The 11,756-nt window shown below is 30.5% G+C and overlaps 1 protein-coding gene and 1 pseudogene across 1 annotated transcript; both read right to left on the bottom strand.

Moving 5' to 3' along the window:
- Positions 1-604: 604 nt before the first annotated feature.
- LOC18101572 (uncharacterized) lies at positions 605-2,774 on the bottom strand (annotated as a pseudogene).
- A 5,103-nt stretch (positions 2,775-7,877) lies between these two features.
- Positions 7,878-10,412, bottom strand: LOC7467507 (heat stress transcription factor A-6b). Its single transcript, XM_002311606.4, has 2 exons — positions 9,650-10,412; positions 7,878-9,047 (listed from the first exon to the last, which is right to left on the bottom strand). The coding sequence occupies exons 1-2, from the start codon at positions 9,884-9,886 to the stop codon at positions 8,238-8,240; spliced, it is 1,047 nt and encodes a 348-aa protein (XP_002311642.1). The 5' UTR covers positions 9,887-10,412; the 3' UTR covers positions 7,878-8,237.
- Positions 10,413-11,756: the final 1,344 nt, after the last annotated feature.

Raw genomic sequence — 11,756 nt, 5'->3', positions numbered from 1 at the left:
GCCAACAAAGATAGAGATATTTAGGAGGAAGAGAAATCAAAATAAAGTCTAAATTTATCACTTCCTTCGAAGCCATCAAAGGGTAGTAGAGCATTTGCATTTATACATCCAATCTAACAAAAAGACTAGTATAACTTAAACCATAGAAATCACTCTCGTCATGGAGGTAAAAGATCAAGACATTTACATGCCAAGAATATCAAACAGAGATGCAAATGGCAATCTCACATGTGACCCACTGTGCGCCTTCCCCTCGATATCTACACGATCAACTGAAAGCATGGCACTACTCAGTAATATGGCAAAAACATACAACATATCAAAGCAATTTGAGAAAAATTTTTTTAAAAAGAACTCACATTGCATTTTCTAAGGCTTTGCAGTAAGGAAAGTCAGAGAAGTGTGTTTTTCCTTTAGAAAGAGAATCTGCAGTTGCATTTTCATTGCTTCGGTCTGTCATGGACTCATCACCAACAACACACTTAAGATTAATAATTAAGTATAAGCAACCCATGAAGACGGCAGTCTGCCAATGGATTTCTTGAGCCTTCACCAGTTGAACAGACCAAATAATTGAATGGCAATAAAACAAAAGTGGCTGCAAAGCAAATATATAAAGTCAACAAAAGCATTGATGGTAAAGAAAAGCTAAAAAAGGTCACTGAGTTTCAAATAGTATCTTTGAAAGGGAATCCATGGGTTAAGAAAAAAATATATGAAAGCTAACAAAAATATATGAATCGAATTAAGAAAGAAGTTTTGGAGAAATATATGCTCACAATGCTTTGACACTAATACCATTATTCGTAGTCTGATAAATATGACCCAAACTTGAAAGCATAAGGCAGGCAATGCAAATGAGACAAAAATGAGAAAGAGTACTAGTTCAAGCCTATTTAAATAAAGGGAAGCTCTAATAAGAACATCATATGAGCTGCAGAACCGACTCTTTACAAAACTCCAGGCTGACTCTCGCCAGAAAATACTGAATAAGATGCACTGTTAAATGGGATACAAGGTTGCACTGTATAATTAAGTAGCAATCTCCCAACAACCAAATTAACCAAAGAACTTTCCAGCAAATTATGGAAGACGTCCAAAAAAAGATTGCAAGATCTAAACAATTCTGAACTTAGAACAAGAAATAAAGCCAAAGGTCATCCCCTAACCTGAACCATGGCTGCATCAATAAAAGGGTTCGTGTCACTTGGTCCAGGAGATAGTCAGTAGAGAAGTTGGGTTGACATTGCAATAAGCATGAAATTGAGCAACTCGTGATGTAGAAGGTATGTGTTTGAACTTGGAACAAAAATAACGCATTTTAGAAGATCAAATTGCACAAAATCTTAACATAGTGAGCATTGTGATAAATCCATGGTGTACCTTATTTCAACAGAGCCAATGAAGTTGAGTACACTATGCATGACAAGATTTTCGATGTTTTGATCTGCACATGTAAGAAATTCAGCATACGTACAATGATTTACTTGTATTGGAAAGCATAGTTGTCAAACAAACACTTCAATAGAACTGAAAGCAGAGAGTCTAAAGTACACAATTGGCATTCTTTGGGCTTGAATAAATATATTCTATCAGTAAACACCAAGATTTGTCCTGAAATTATTCCTTGAAAGTCCAAAAGTTCGAATCTAACTTTCTTTTGACCTCCTTTACATAATTAATCTGCTGTTTGAGGATGTATAACCAACCACAAAGGCGGGAGTTCAGCAGTTCTTCACCTAAATGTTTGGACTTATTTAAACTTTCAGAAACTTCTATGACAATTGCATTTCTTTGCATAACCTTAATGCAAATCTAGTTTCCAATTATAGAGTAAAACTGTAGCTTATTGGCACCCATTTTGCCATTAGATTTTTTTCCTGCGAAGAAAAGATGGCCAAACTACGCCGATTCAAAAACAATAATAAAAGAGAACAGGTTAAACACTTAAATGTTGCTGACTATGGATGCTTTGAAACAAACCTACACCCTGACATTCAATTTGCACTACTTACCAAATAACAAAAATGAAATACATGTGTTGAAATCATTAGGTGCTGGTTCGCTTACATTCAATGACAAATACAACTCCTTGATGCTATTATTGCTTTGAGCATTTTCAATTAAATACTTCAAAAAAACAGATGAACTGTAAACCGCATTAACAGCCTTCGCATAAACCTCCGAAGGTGCAACAGAATTCGAAACACACTCTTGCAAACACCATGATAAGTGAATCAAAATCTTCGCCAGATGCCTAGTATAACAATTATTTTGTGCTGCACAAAATTTTTTTTTGTTAAAAATACATAATTTCTATAATTATAGTTCCAATAAACAGAGAAGCGAATGCACTAAAAAATGATGAAGAGGAAAAGGAGAGAGAGAGAGCATGGTTTGTGTGCGAATAAAGTAACAATTAAAGCAAACACAGATTATATAATGCAGGATAAGATGTTAATGAACAGAGGAGGAGGTTTCGTGATAAACTGACCGAAGAGCTTGCAGGCTTCATGGAGAGAACCTATGGGAAACGTCTTCTCACCGACAAATGAACCGATTAAATACTCGGCACTGAGGGCAAGCGCCGAAGAGGCGCGGCGTTGAAGGCACTGCTCCCATTGGAATATTTCAGTCGGTTGTTTTTAGATAGCGGGGTCAACTTTGGTTAAAAGGCGAGTCCGGCGACTCAATTGGCATCGCAGAGGTAAAGGCGTAGAGCGAGAGAGTGTTGCTGTGTTTTTTTTATCTGTTTTTAGAGAGCGGGGTCAACTTTCTTTTTTCTTTTATCTTTTTTTCGTTGTTTTGGAGAAAATTTCAACATGTTTTTTATTAAAACTTGAATGATTTTTTAAAATTAATAATTTTTTTTAAATGTTTTTAAATCTTTTTATATATTAATATCAAAAATAAATTTTAAAAAATAAAAAATATTTTTTAAATATATTTTTAAATAAAAAATACTTTAAAAAACCATGCCTTCCACGCAATTTGTTTGAACACAAATAGGATACTTTCTCGTTGCTGTGCCAGCGCATAGGATGCCATGACATGTCATGTTTGATATTTTTATTCTCCTTTTTTGTTTATTGATGATATTAACTACAGGATTTAATAATTAATTCTTTTAGTAGAGCTTTAACTGAATTACATAATGGATTATTTAGAACGTTGACTTGTGATGATTCAAAGGAATATTTTGACTCTCAAGAAACGGATTTAAACTGTGTTTTACAAGCGGCTTATCCTTAAATAATAGAAAAAACTTGGGATATTGGCTGTAAGTTTAATGATTTAATTATATTTAGTTGCAGTGGAGTTATGATTAATTTGGATTTTTATCTCTCTTTTCCTGCAATTGCAATTTAAGATCGTCTTCCTTACTCTAAAAAGGAATGAGGAAAAAAAAAAGCAAGTGTCTTTACCTTATTACGAAAGCAAAGAATTGATGGTTTATATATTTATTCATATAGTATCTGTTGTTTTTTTAATGTATTTTTTATTTAAAAAAATATTTTTTTATATTAAAACATCAAAACGATCTAAAAATAAAAAAAATTAATTTTTTAAATATTTTTTTACTACAAAAATAAACAAGCTCAATTTATTGTTTTTTTTCTTCTTTTTTTTTTTTTGTCATTTGCGCACAGTTTTGTTTCGTCGGCAGCAGTCCCTGGAATTTGCCAAATACCACTCTATCTGTATTTTACTGATTAATTCAGTATATGACCCATGCCCTAAAGTATATATTAGCTTATAAATCATAGTAATTAAGAGTTGTTTGTAAGTTAAGTACTCACTACTATATTCAGTTTCAGGGAAAGCAATTTTCATGCTAAATGAAAATGTTATTACACATTTATTTCCATGTCTTTTCTGGTGTTTGTCACATTAATTCTCGCCAGTCACTTTCTGTTTGGTTTTTCAGTTACTATTCTCTTTAATTAAGATACCGTTTATTTGCTGGAAAGTAATTATTTTTTTGGAAAGTGAATTCTGGAAAAATAAATTACGGGAAAGTAAATTATTTTCTGATGTTTGGTAGTGTAATGAAAAATAAGTTGGAAAACACTTTCCAGTGTTTGGTTATGCCGTGGAAAATGAGCAGGAAAATAACTTATTAATGTTTTATTTTTCTCAAGTTTATTAAAATAATAAGGAACAAATTTTACAAATTAAAAAGTTATATGAGAATAAAATTAAAAAAATATATAATTTCATAAATTATCTCAAATAAAATAAATAATAATCAAAATAATAGAGATCAAATCTAAAAAATAAAAAAAATAAAAGATGAAGAAATTAAAATAATAATAATTAACATTTTATAAATTATTTCATATAAAATAAGTACCAATCAAAAGAATGAGGATTAAATTTGATAGATAAAAAATTTCAATAAAAAAATGATAAAGAAAAAGCAAATAACAATTATAAAAATGAAAACCAAAGTTAATATAAAAATTAAATTTTAAGAAATGAAATTGAAAAATAAATATTCAAAACAAAAAAAAAAATATATATATATATATATATAGCAATCAAAAGTTTGAGGATCAAATTTGATATAATCAGCAAATAATATGACATTTTAAAATTTTTCACAACTTCCGGAAAGTGTTTTCCGCTCAAATTTTCCAGGAAAATATTTTCCTAAAAACCAAGTCAAATTTTTCTTTGACTGGAAAGTGTTTTCCGTTAACCAACTTTTCTAATGGCAAACAAATATAGAAAAGTTTAGAAAGTAGTTTTTCAGAAATTACTTTTCAGGAAACAAACATAGCCTAATTAGCCATTGATGTTAATTGTGTAAATTTGATCCTCGTTGGACGTGCATGCCACCACATTAATGTCATCACCATTGACTTGGAGTTTAAAGAGTTTAATGTTGCCTTTGTGTCCTGAAAAGAGGTTTCGGGAAATCATTTTCTAAATGTTTTTGTGTTTATTTAATATTAGAAAATTTGGTCAGCAAAAAACACTTTCTGGTTAACGAAAAACACTTTCTGAAAGTTGTGAAAAATTTAGAAATGTCATATTATTTGCTGATTATATCAAATTTGGTCCTCAAACTTTTGATTGCTATATGTATTTTGTTTTAAATATATTTTTTTCAATTTCATCCCTTAGAATTTAATTTTTATATTAATTTTGGTTCTCATTTTTATAATTGTTATTTGCTTTTCCCTTATCATTTTTTAATTGAAATTTTTTATCTATCAAATTTAGTCCTCATTCTTTTGATTGTTACTTATTTTATTTGAAATAATTTATGAAATGTTAATTATTATTATTTTAATTTCTTCATCTTTTAATTTTTTAATTTTTTAGATTTGATCTCTATTATTTTGATTATTATTTATTTTATTTGAGATAATTTATGAAATTATATTTTTTTTTCAATTTCATTCTCATTCAACTTTTTAATTTGTAAGATTTGTTCCTCATTATTTTAATAAACTTGAAAAAAATAAAACATTAATAAGTTATTTTCCAGCTCATTTTCCATGACATAACCAAACACTAGAAAGTGTTTTCCAACTTATTTTCTATTATACTACCAAATATCGGAAAATAATTCATTTTACCGGAATTCATTTTCCAAAAAAAAACTATGTTCCAGCAAACAAACGGGGTTAATTGACTAAGCTTTCATGAATTATACCCTGTACTTAGAAAAATGATAATTAGTGGTTGTTTTTTAAAATTATTTTTAAAAATATATATTAAAAAAATATTTTTTTTTTATTTTAAAAAATTTATTATTGACGCGAGGACATAAAATCGATTTAAAAATATTAAAAAATAATTCTAGTAAATAACGTTTTGGATGCAATATCAAACACGCTCATAAATAGATAATGTGATTAAGGTAGTGTTTGAAATTATAATAGCGGTTGTTTTTTAAAATATTTTTGGTTATAAATATATTAATATTTATATTTTTTTATATATATAATTTAATTATCTAGAGTCTTCAGAAGCTATCGAAAAGAAAGATCATGATAAAAAAAATTTTCTCATATTGACAATGACCGGGTCATCTGCGAAAATTAAATTTATGTTTTATTATTTTCAATTACTGGCCAAAGCACTTATCCAAATTAAATTTAATAAGGTTTCCAAGTTAAAAACGCTCGCTAATGGACACCGAAGTTAATAATTCTGTCTTTTGTAATTTCTTAGAACTTGCAGCTCGTTGTTGCGTGGTCTACTTCATTTCCAGAAAATTCTTCATGACGCTTACCTACACGAACAAATTCTTCGTGCAGTAAATATCGTTCGACGGGTGCGGAAGCTTAGAAATATAAGTTAACCGGTAATGTAATAGATTTATTTTTTAAAAATTATCATTAAAGTTATTATAAATTTATATAATTATTAATTTCAAGATCTATAAAATTAATTGAGATACGAACAAATTAGTCCGAGCATCCACATTAATAAAATAAAAAATTATTCAACAGCAGGGGATTGAACGGCTTCAAAAGCCAACTGTTGATGACCATATTCAACCAATTTCCTGTGTGATCTACCATACGAGCTACTATAGTGATCAATTTGCTTATTTTCAACTTCGTTGTCTCCTAACTTGGAACTAAGATTTCAATAAACTAATGTAATTATGTACTATTGAAGTGATCCACATGCTTAGCTCCTGCAAAAAAAAAAAACTATTTTGATTATTTTTTTATAAAAAAAAAAAGAGGAGAAGAAGAAGAGGAAGAAGAAGATTACAGCTGTTTAATTAAGGTTTTCGAATTATTATTATTAAAAAAAAAAAAGTTTCTAATTGTGGACTTAGAAGTGGAAATGGTTGACTTTTGATCGTAAAATTTACCTAATAAAAAAAGTGCTACGCCAATTTAATATAGAGCATCCTTAGTTTAAGACATCAGCGAACATCTATTTAATTCACACACACGTGTGTGTGTGAGTGTTAACTTTCATGCATGTTTCAATTTGCGCACAACCAAATGGAATAATCACAACCAGCTCAAGAAATCGAGAAAATTATAAATTATAAAACTTTAAAAAATATAAAAAAAATACATATCATAAGTTGGTAACTGATCAAGATTTTTAAAATCCAGTTAATATTGTGACCCAACTCGTATAACATTTATTTTTTTTATCTTTATATTTGATAACTTGTAAATTGAATATTATTTGTAATTTATTTAGAAATTTTTTGGCTCTAAAAGTTTTGTTAGTGGGATTCTAATTAAATTTATTTAACATAATAAAAAATATTTGCCTTTGTTAGAGGAGAGAATAAGGTAATTAATAAAATTTAATAATAGTGCAAGGAATAAAAATTAAATCTAATGACATTTATAGTCATATTATAAGTCCATCTCTAAATATAAACTCATGAAAATTAACAATATAAATTCAAGATGTAGATATCTATATAACCCTACAAAAATTAGTGAAACCCTATATATCTAACACGTTTAAATCCAAAAATATTTAAATAGATCAAATTTACTGTTTATAAAATATAAAAAATTAAATAGAATACAATCATATATTCAAACTCAACCCAACTGTATACATTAAAATACTCTGACGCTTTCATTCCTTTTCTCTTTTAGTAAACAAGTTCGATACTATTCCAAGCTTGTGCTTTTTAGGTAGCTTGTCAGGTAACTTGCATGCTCACCGGTGATTTCATGTGTATATGTACACATGATCAAGTCCTAGCCAGTAGCCATATGTAACAACCAAAACCTTCTCTGGGTAAGATCATCAAGTTTGGATACAAGACTAGTGATAAAAAAAAAATAAGATGATCATGAAGCTGTACCATGGTTTTCCAAGCTAATTGGGTGTCAATAATATTGATCACATAATTAAGTGACAAATTAAAGAGATGAGATGAACAAGTGATTATAATCAGTTAATAAAATCAGTTAATGTTCAACGAAACCTAGAAAAGAAAATGATCATTTGTAAAATATCCCAGAATGAATGCGTCTGCATCTATTTCTGAAGAAAAGACTGCAATATATATATATATATATATATATATATATATTGCTTCCCCTCTTGGAATACATTCTTCCTGTTTTAAATTTACTGGCAGTCTCCTATCAATAATACCAAATCAAACCCTACACAGTCGGCTTTTGTCAGCCAGGCTATCTGACTCAAACCCACAAGAACCAAAAAGTTTGATAATTAGAATAGTTTCCTACTCCAGCGAAGCAACAAGGAATAAGCAGCAGTCAATCTCAAGTCCTCAACTCTGTACTGGAACCCAAGTAACCAAGCTGTTCAACCAACACGCTTACATCTTCCTCGTCTTCACCTTCGCTACCCAATACTGCTATTTCTTCGTCAATAATATCCTCGTTCAATAAATCTTCCCAGAAACCCTCATCAATTTCGTTACCTTTATTTCCATGTTCTTCTCCTTTCTCAATACGTTCTTCCACCAAGTTGATCAGTTGGTTTTCACTTAGTCCTTGCATGTTCATTGCCGGATTGTGAAATTCTGGAACGTCAAACTCAGAAAGATCGTCAAACTCAGAAAGATCACCAAACTCCTGATGTTCAATCTTAACAAATGTTCCTACTCCCTCGCCATGGCCGAATTCTGCAACCTCAAAATTACTACGCCCTTGATCAATCGGTCGCCTTCTCTTTTTACTAATCGCCTCTTCAAGTTCTTTCCTCATTTCCTTTTGTTGGGCTAGTTGCTGCACAAAGTTGGGATTTTGCATTGCTCTAGCCAAGAAACTCATCATCTGTTGCTGTTTATTCTCAGTCCTTTTAAGTTTTCGTTCAATAAGTTGAATGCAAGCTTTAGTAGTCTGTTGTTGTTGTCTAAGCTTCACCAGTTCCACCATTAGTACTTGCTTGTCTCGCCTTAATCGATTCACTTCCCCATCCAGTCCAAATGTTCCAACTTCAACACAAGCCTGAGAAGTTAGTGTTTGAGGAGCTTTTCTCCTCCTAATACTCTTGAGAAGATGTTTTTTCCCTCTGAGAAACCCTTCATTAGCAAACTCCCATCTATCTGGATCAACCTTTCTAAACCCCTACACAATCCAAATCCCATCCTCTTTGATCAATTCCAAAAAAAAGGCTAAGATAACCAAAAAATGAATTGTAAGCTAGTACTATCTGCACTCTCAACAACAGTTTTCAAGAGCTACAAGGGATGAACTAAAATTTATGAGCAATTATCAGGGGTTTAGAGAGGTTGAGTTTTTAATGAACTTCCATTCCATTCATCAAACAGTCATAATTTTTTGAACAAACCAAATGTGGAAACACTACAAATGCTTAACAACCTAATAATAGCTTTGTATATTATTTTATGTATTTGATCTCAGCAGTGGCCCTTTTCAAACTATATATCAAACAAGCAAAATGTCCGATTAAATTAATAAATTGGACAAAAAAGGGACCGATTAGATCTTTTCTGAAAAGAATAATATATTTTTTTTGAAAAAAAAGAGAAAGCTATGAATTTCTAGCATGTTCTTGAACAAACCAAGGAGTCACATCTAGAAAGAGAGCCCACTTAAAATTACAGGAAGATACTAATCCAAAAAAACCAATATCCATCACTCCCTTAATTGTTTTCCTACTTAAATTAAGTTGATAAATCTGAAGGTTATAAGGAAAAAGTACTTACATATGTGTTAAGCTGCCTAACAAAGCTAGAGAAATTGTTGTGCTTGAAGTATCTAGGGAGGAGACTCGTGGAAAAGGCTTGGGGATCCCAAATAATAAAGCTGTTGTTACCTCTACTCCAAGAAACAATATGGTTTGTGCTTGCATCTTCTATTATATCATAAGTTTTGGTGAGAAATGGTGGAGGAACCGAGTCACGGAGTCCCTCCATTGGTTGTGGAATAGCTGTAGATGCCATGCCTGATGAGTATGTACTTGAACTAGATCCTGTAAACTCCCCTTTGATCTCTCGGCCGCGATGATTCCTGGTTTGGAAACCGACCTAGCTCACTGAGATATAAAGACAAGATTTGAGGTAGTCTCTCTTTTTTCAGGTCGATGTGCAGACTGAGTTGGTATAAAGGCCCAATCTTGAGAAGAATACAGTGAGGGATATATATGTAAACTAAATTTGAGAAAGCTATTGAAAATGGGAACTATCACTCTTGAAATTAAGAATCAGAAAAGAGAGGAAGAGAGACTGATTAGGAGTTAGTAGGAGCTTTGTGCTAGGCAGGAATGACACTGATGGAAAAACACAAAGGAGGTGTAAGGAGCTGGGGAACCAGAGAGGTGTGAAATTTAGGCTATATGGATCGGTTAGTCTTTAAATAAGCTGATGAGATTATTTTTTTGGCCTTTTCCTTCTTTTCAAAGCATGAGAGCACAACAGTCAGCAGCCTGAGCGGGTGACGAAGGCATAAAAGAAGCAAAAAATGACAGTGTGAGATACTTCGCCCCCACATCACTTATTTCTCCTTTGAGAAAGTACTCCCCTGGCACGCTTTTGTTTTGTCAATACCTAGACCTAAGGAAGTTCTATCCTGATGTATAATTTTAGTTGGAATAATATTGATTTACAAAAATAACTAGTTGTATTCTCCAGCGCGTTCCGTGGTGATATAATATAATTAATTGTTTAATAATTTAATTATATTATTATAATTTTGTTTATATGTTGTCATGGTCATTGCTACTATATAGAACTCGTATTATTTATATTGTGTTTGAACATAAATGGTAATAGATCATATGTTTATGAAAAATAACTCACCCAGATTTTATATAATTGTTTTAAAAAAAATTCTAACTTGGTATCATTTTTTTATTTCTTTTATTGATTGGATATTGAATTTAGAAAATTTATATTCTAAAAGTAAAATAAAAATTCTACAGGATATATATATCATTTTTTATATGTTGTCATGGTCATTACTACTTTAAAAAGAAAAGGATAGAATTGTTATTTTTTAAAATATTTTTTTAATGATATAGACATCAAAATCAATAAAATAAAAAAAACTTCGAAAAAGATCTTTCAACCACATTAACAAATAGCAAACATCCATATAAGAATATTACAAGTATAGTAATATTATTATTAATTACAAGTTTTTGTAACAATAGAAGATTCTGGATCAATATTTAATAATGGGGTTGTTTTTCTTGACGCGGTTATTATGAGATAGGGACTCCATGGGAATGTTCTGGAACGGTCTGGAGTAATGGAGATGTAATGGTGGTGTCTGAGAATGGAACCCAGTCTGGATGAAGTGTGAGTTTGCAGCTAGCTTTCGTTTTCAGGACAGTGGCATCCGTTGATGTTTTTTTAGGTCATAAAAATGGATGAATAAAATGAAAATTGCAAAAAAGAAAAGGAGTTATGAGACCCACCCTCGTGTCTCTTATATACGTGCAGTACCAGTCTTAATAATAATAATAAATAAATAAATAAAATTAATTGTGCACCAATGAAACTGTTCAGTGCAAAACTGACAGTGACCTTTCGACGGAAAAAAATTAAAGAAAAATCCCGGCCTATTTTATTTTTTATGGTTAAAAAAATATTTTTATAAAAATTTGATTTTTTTATTTAAAACTATCTTAATGCTATCATGAAACATTCGAGTTTAAAGAGGGATTGAAAGTTCAGATTTGAACCTTTTGTTTAAAATTTGATTAGACAAAAAAAAAAAAAAAAAGTTAATTTTAATTAACAAAAAATAAGTCAATAACGTCATCATCCTTAATAAGGTAAAAAAGAACATACAACTCCGACACATGGTATC

This window comes from Populus trichocarpa, chromosome 8 (genome assembly GCF_000002775.5).
Source record: "Populus trichocarpa isolate Nisqually-1 chromosome 8, P.trichocarpa_v4.1, whole genome shotgun sequence".
Taxonomy (NCBI): Eukaryota; Viridiplantae; Streptophyta; class Magnoliopsida; order Malpighiales; family Salicaceae; genus Populus; species Populus trichocarpa.
This window is presented reverse-complemented; position numbering and strand designations above follow the sequence as displayed.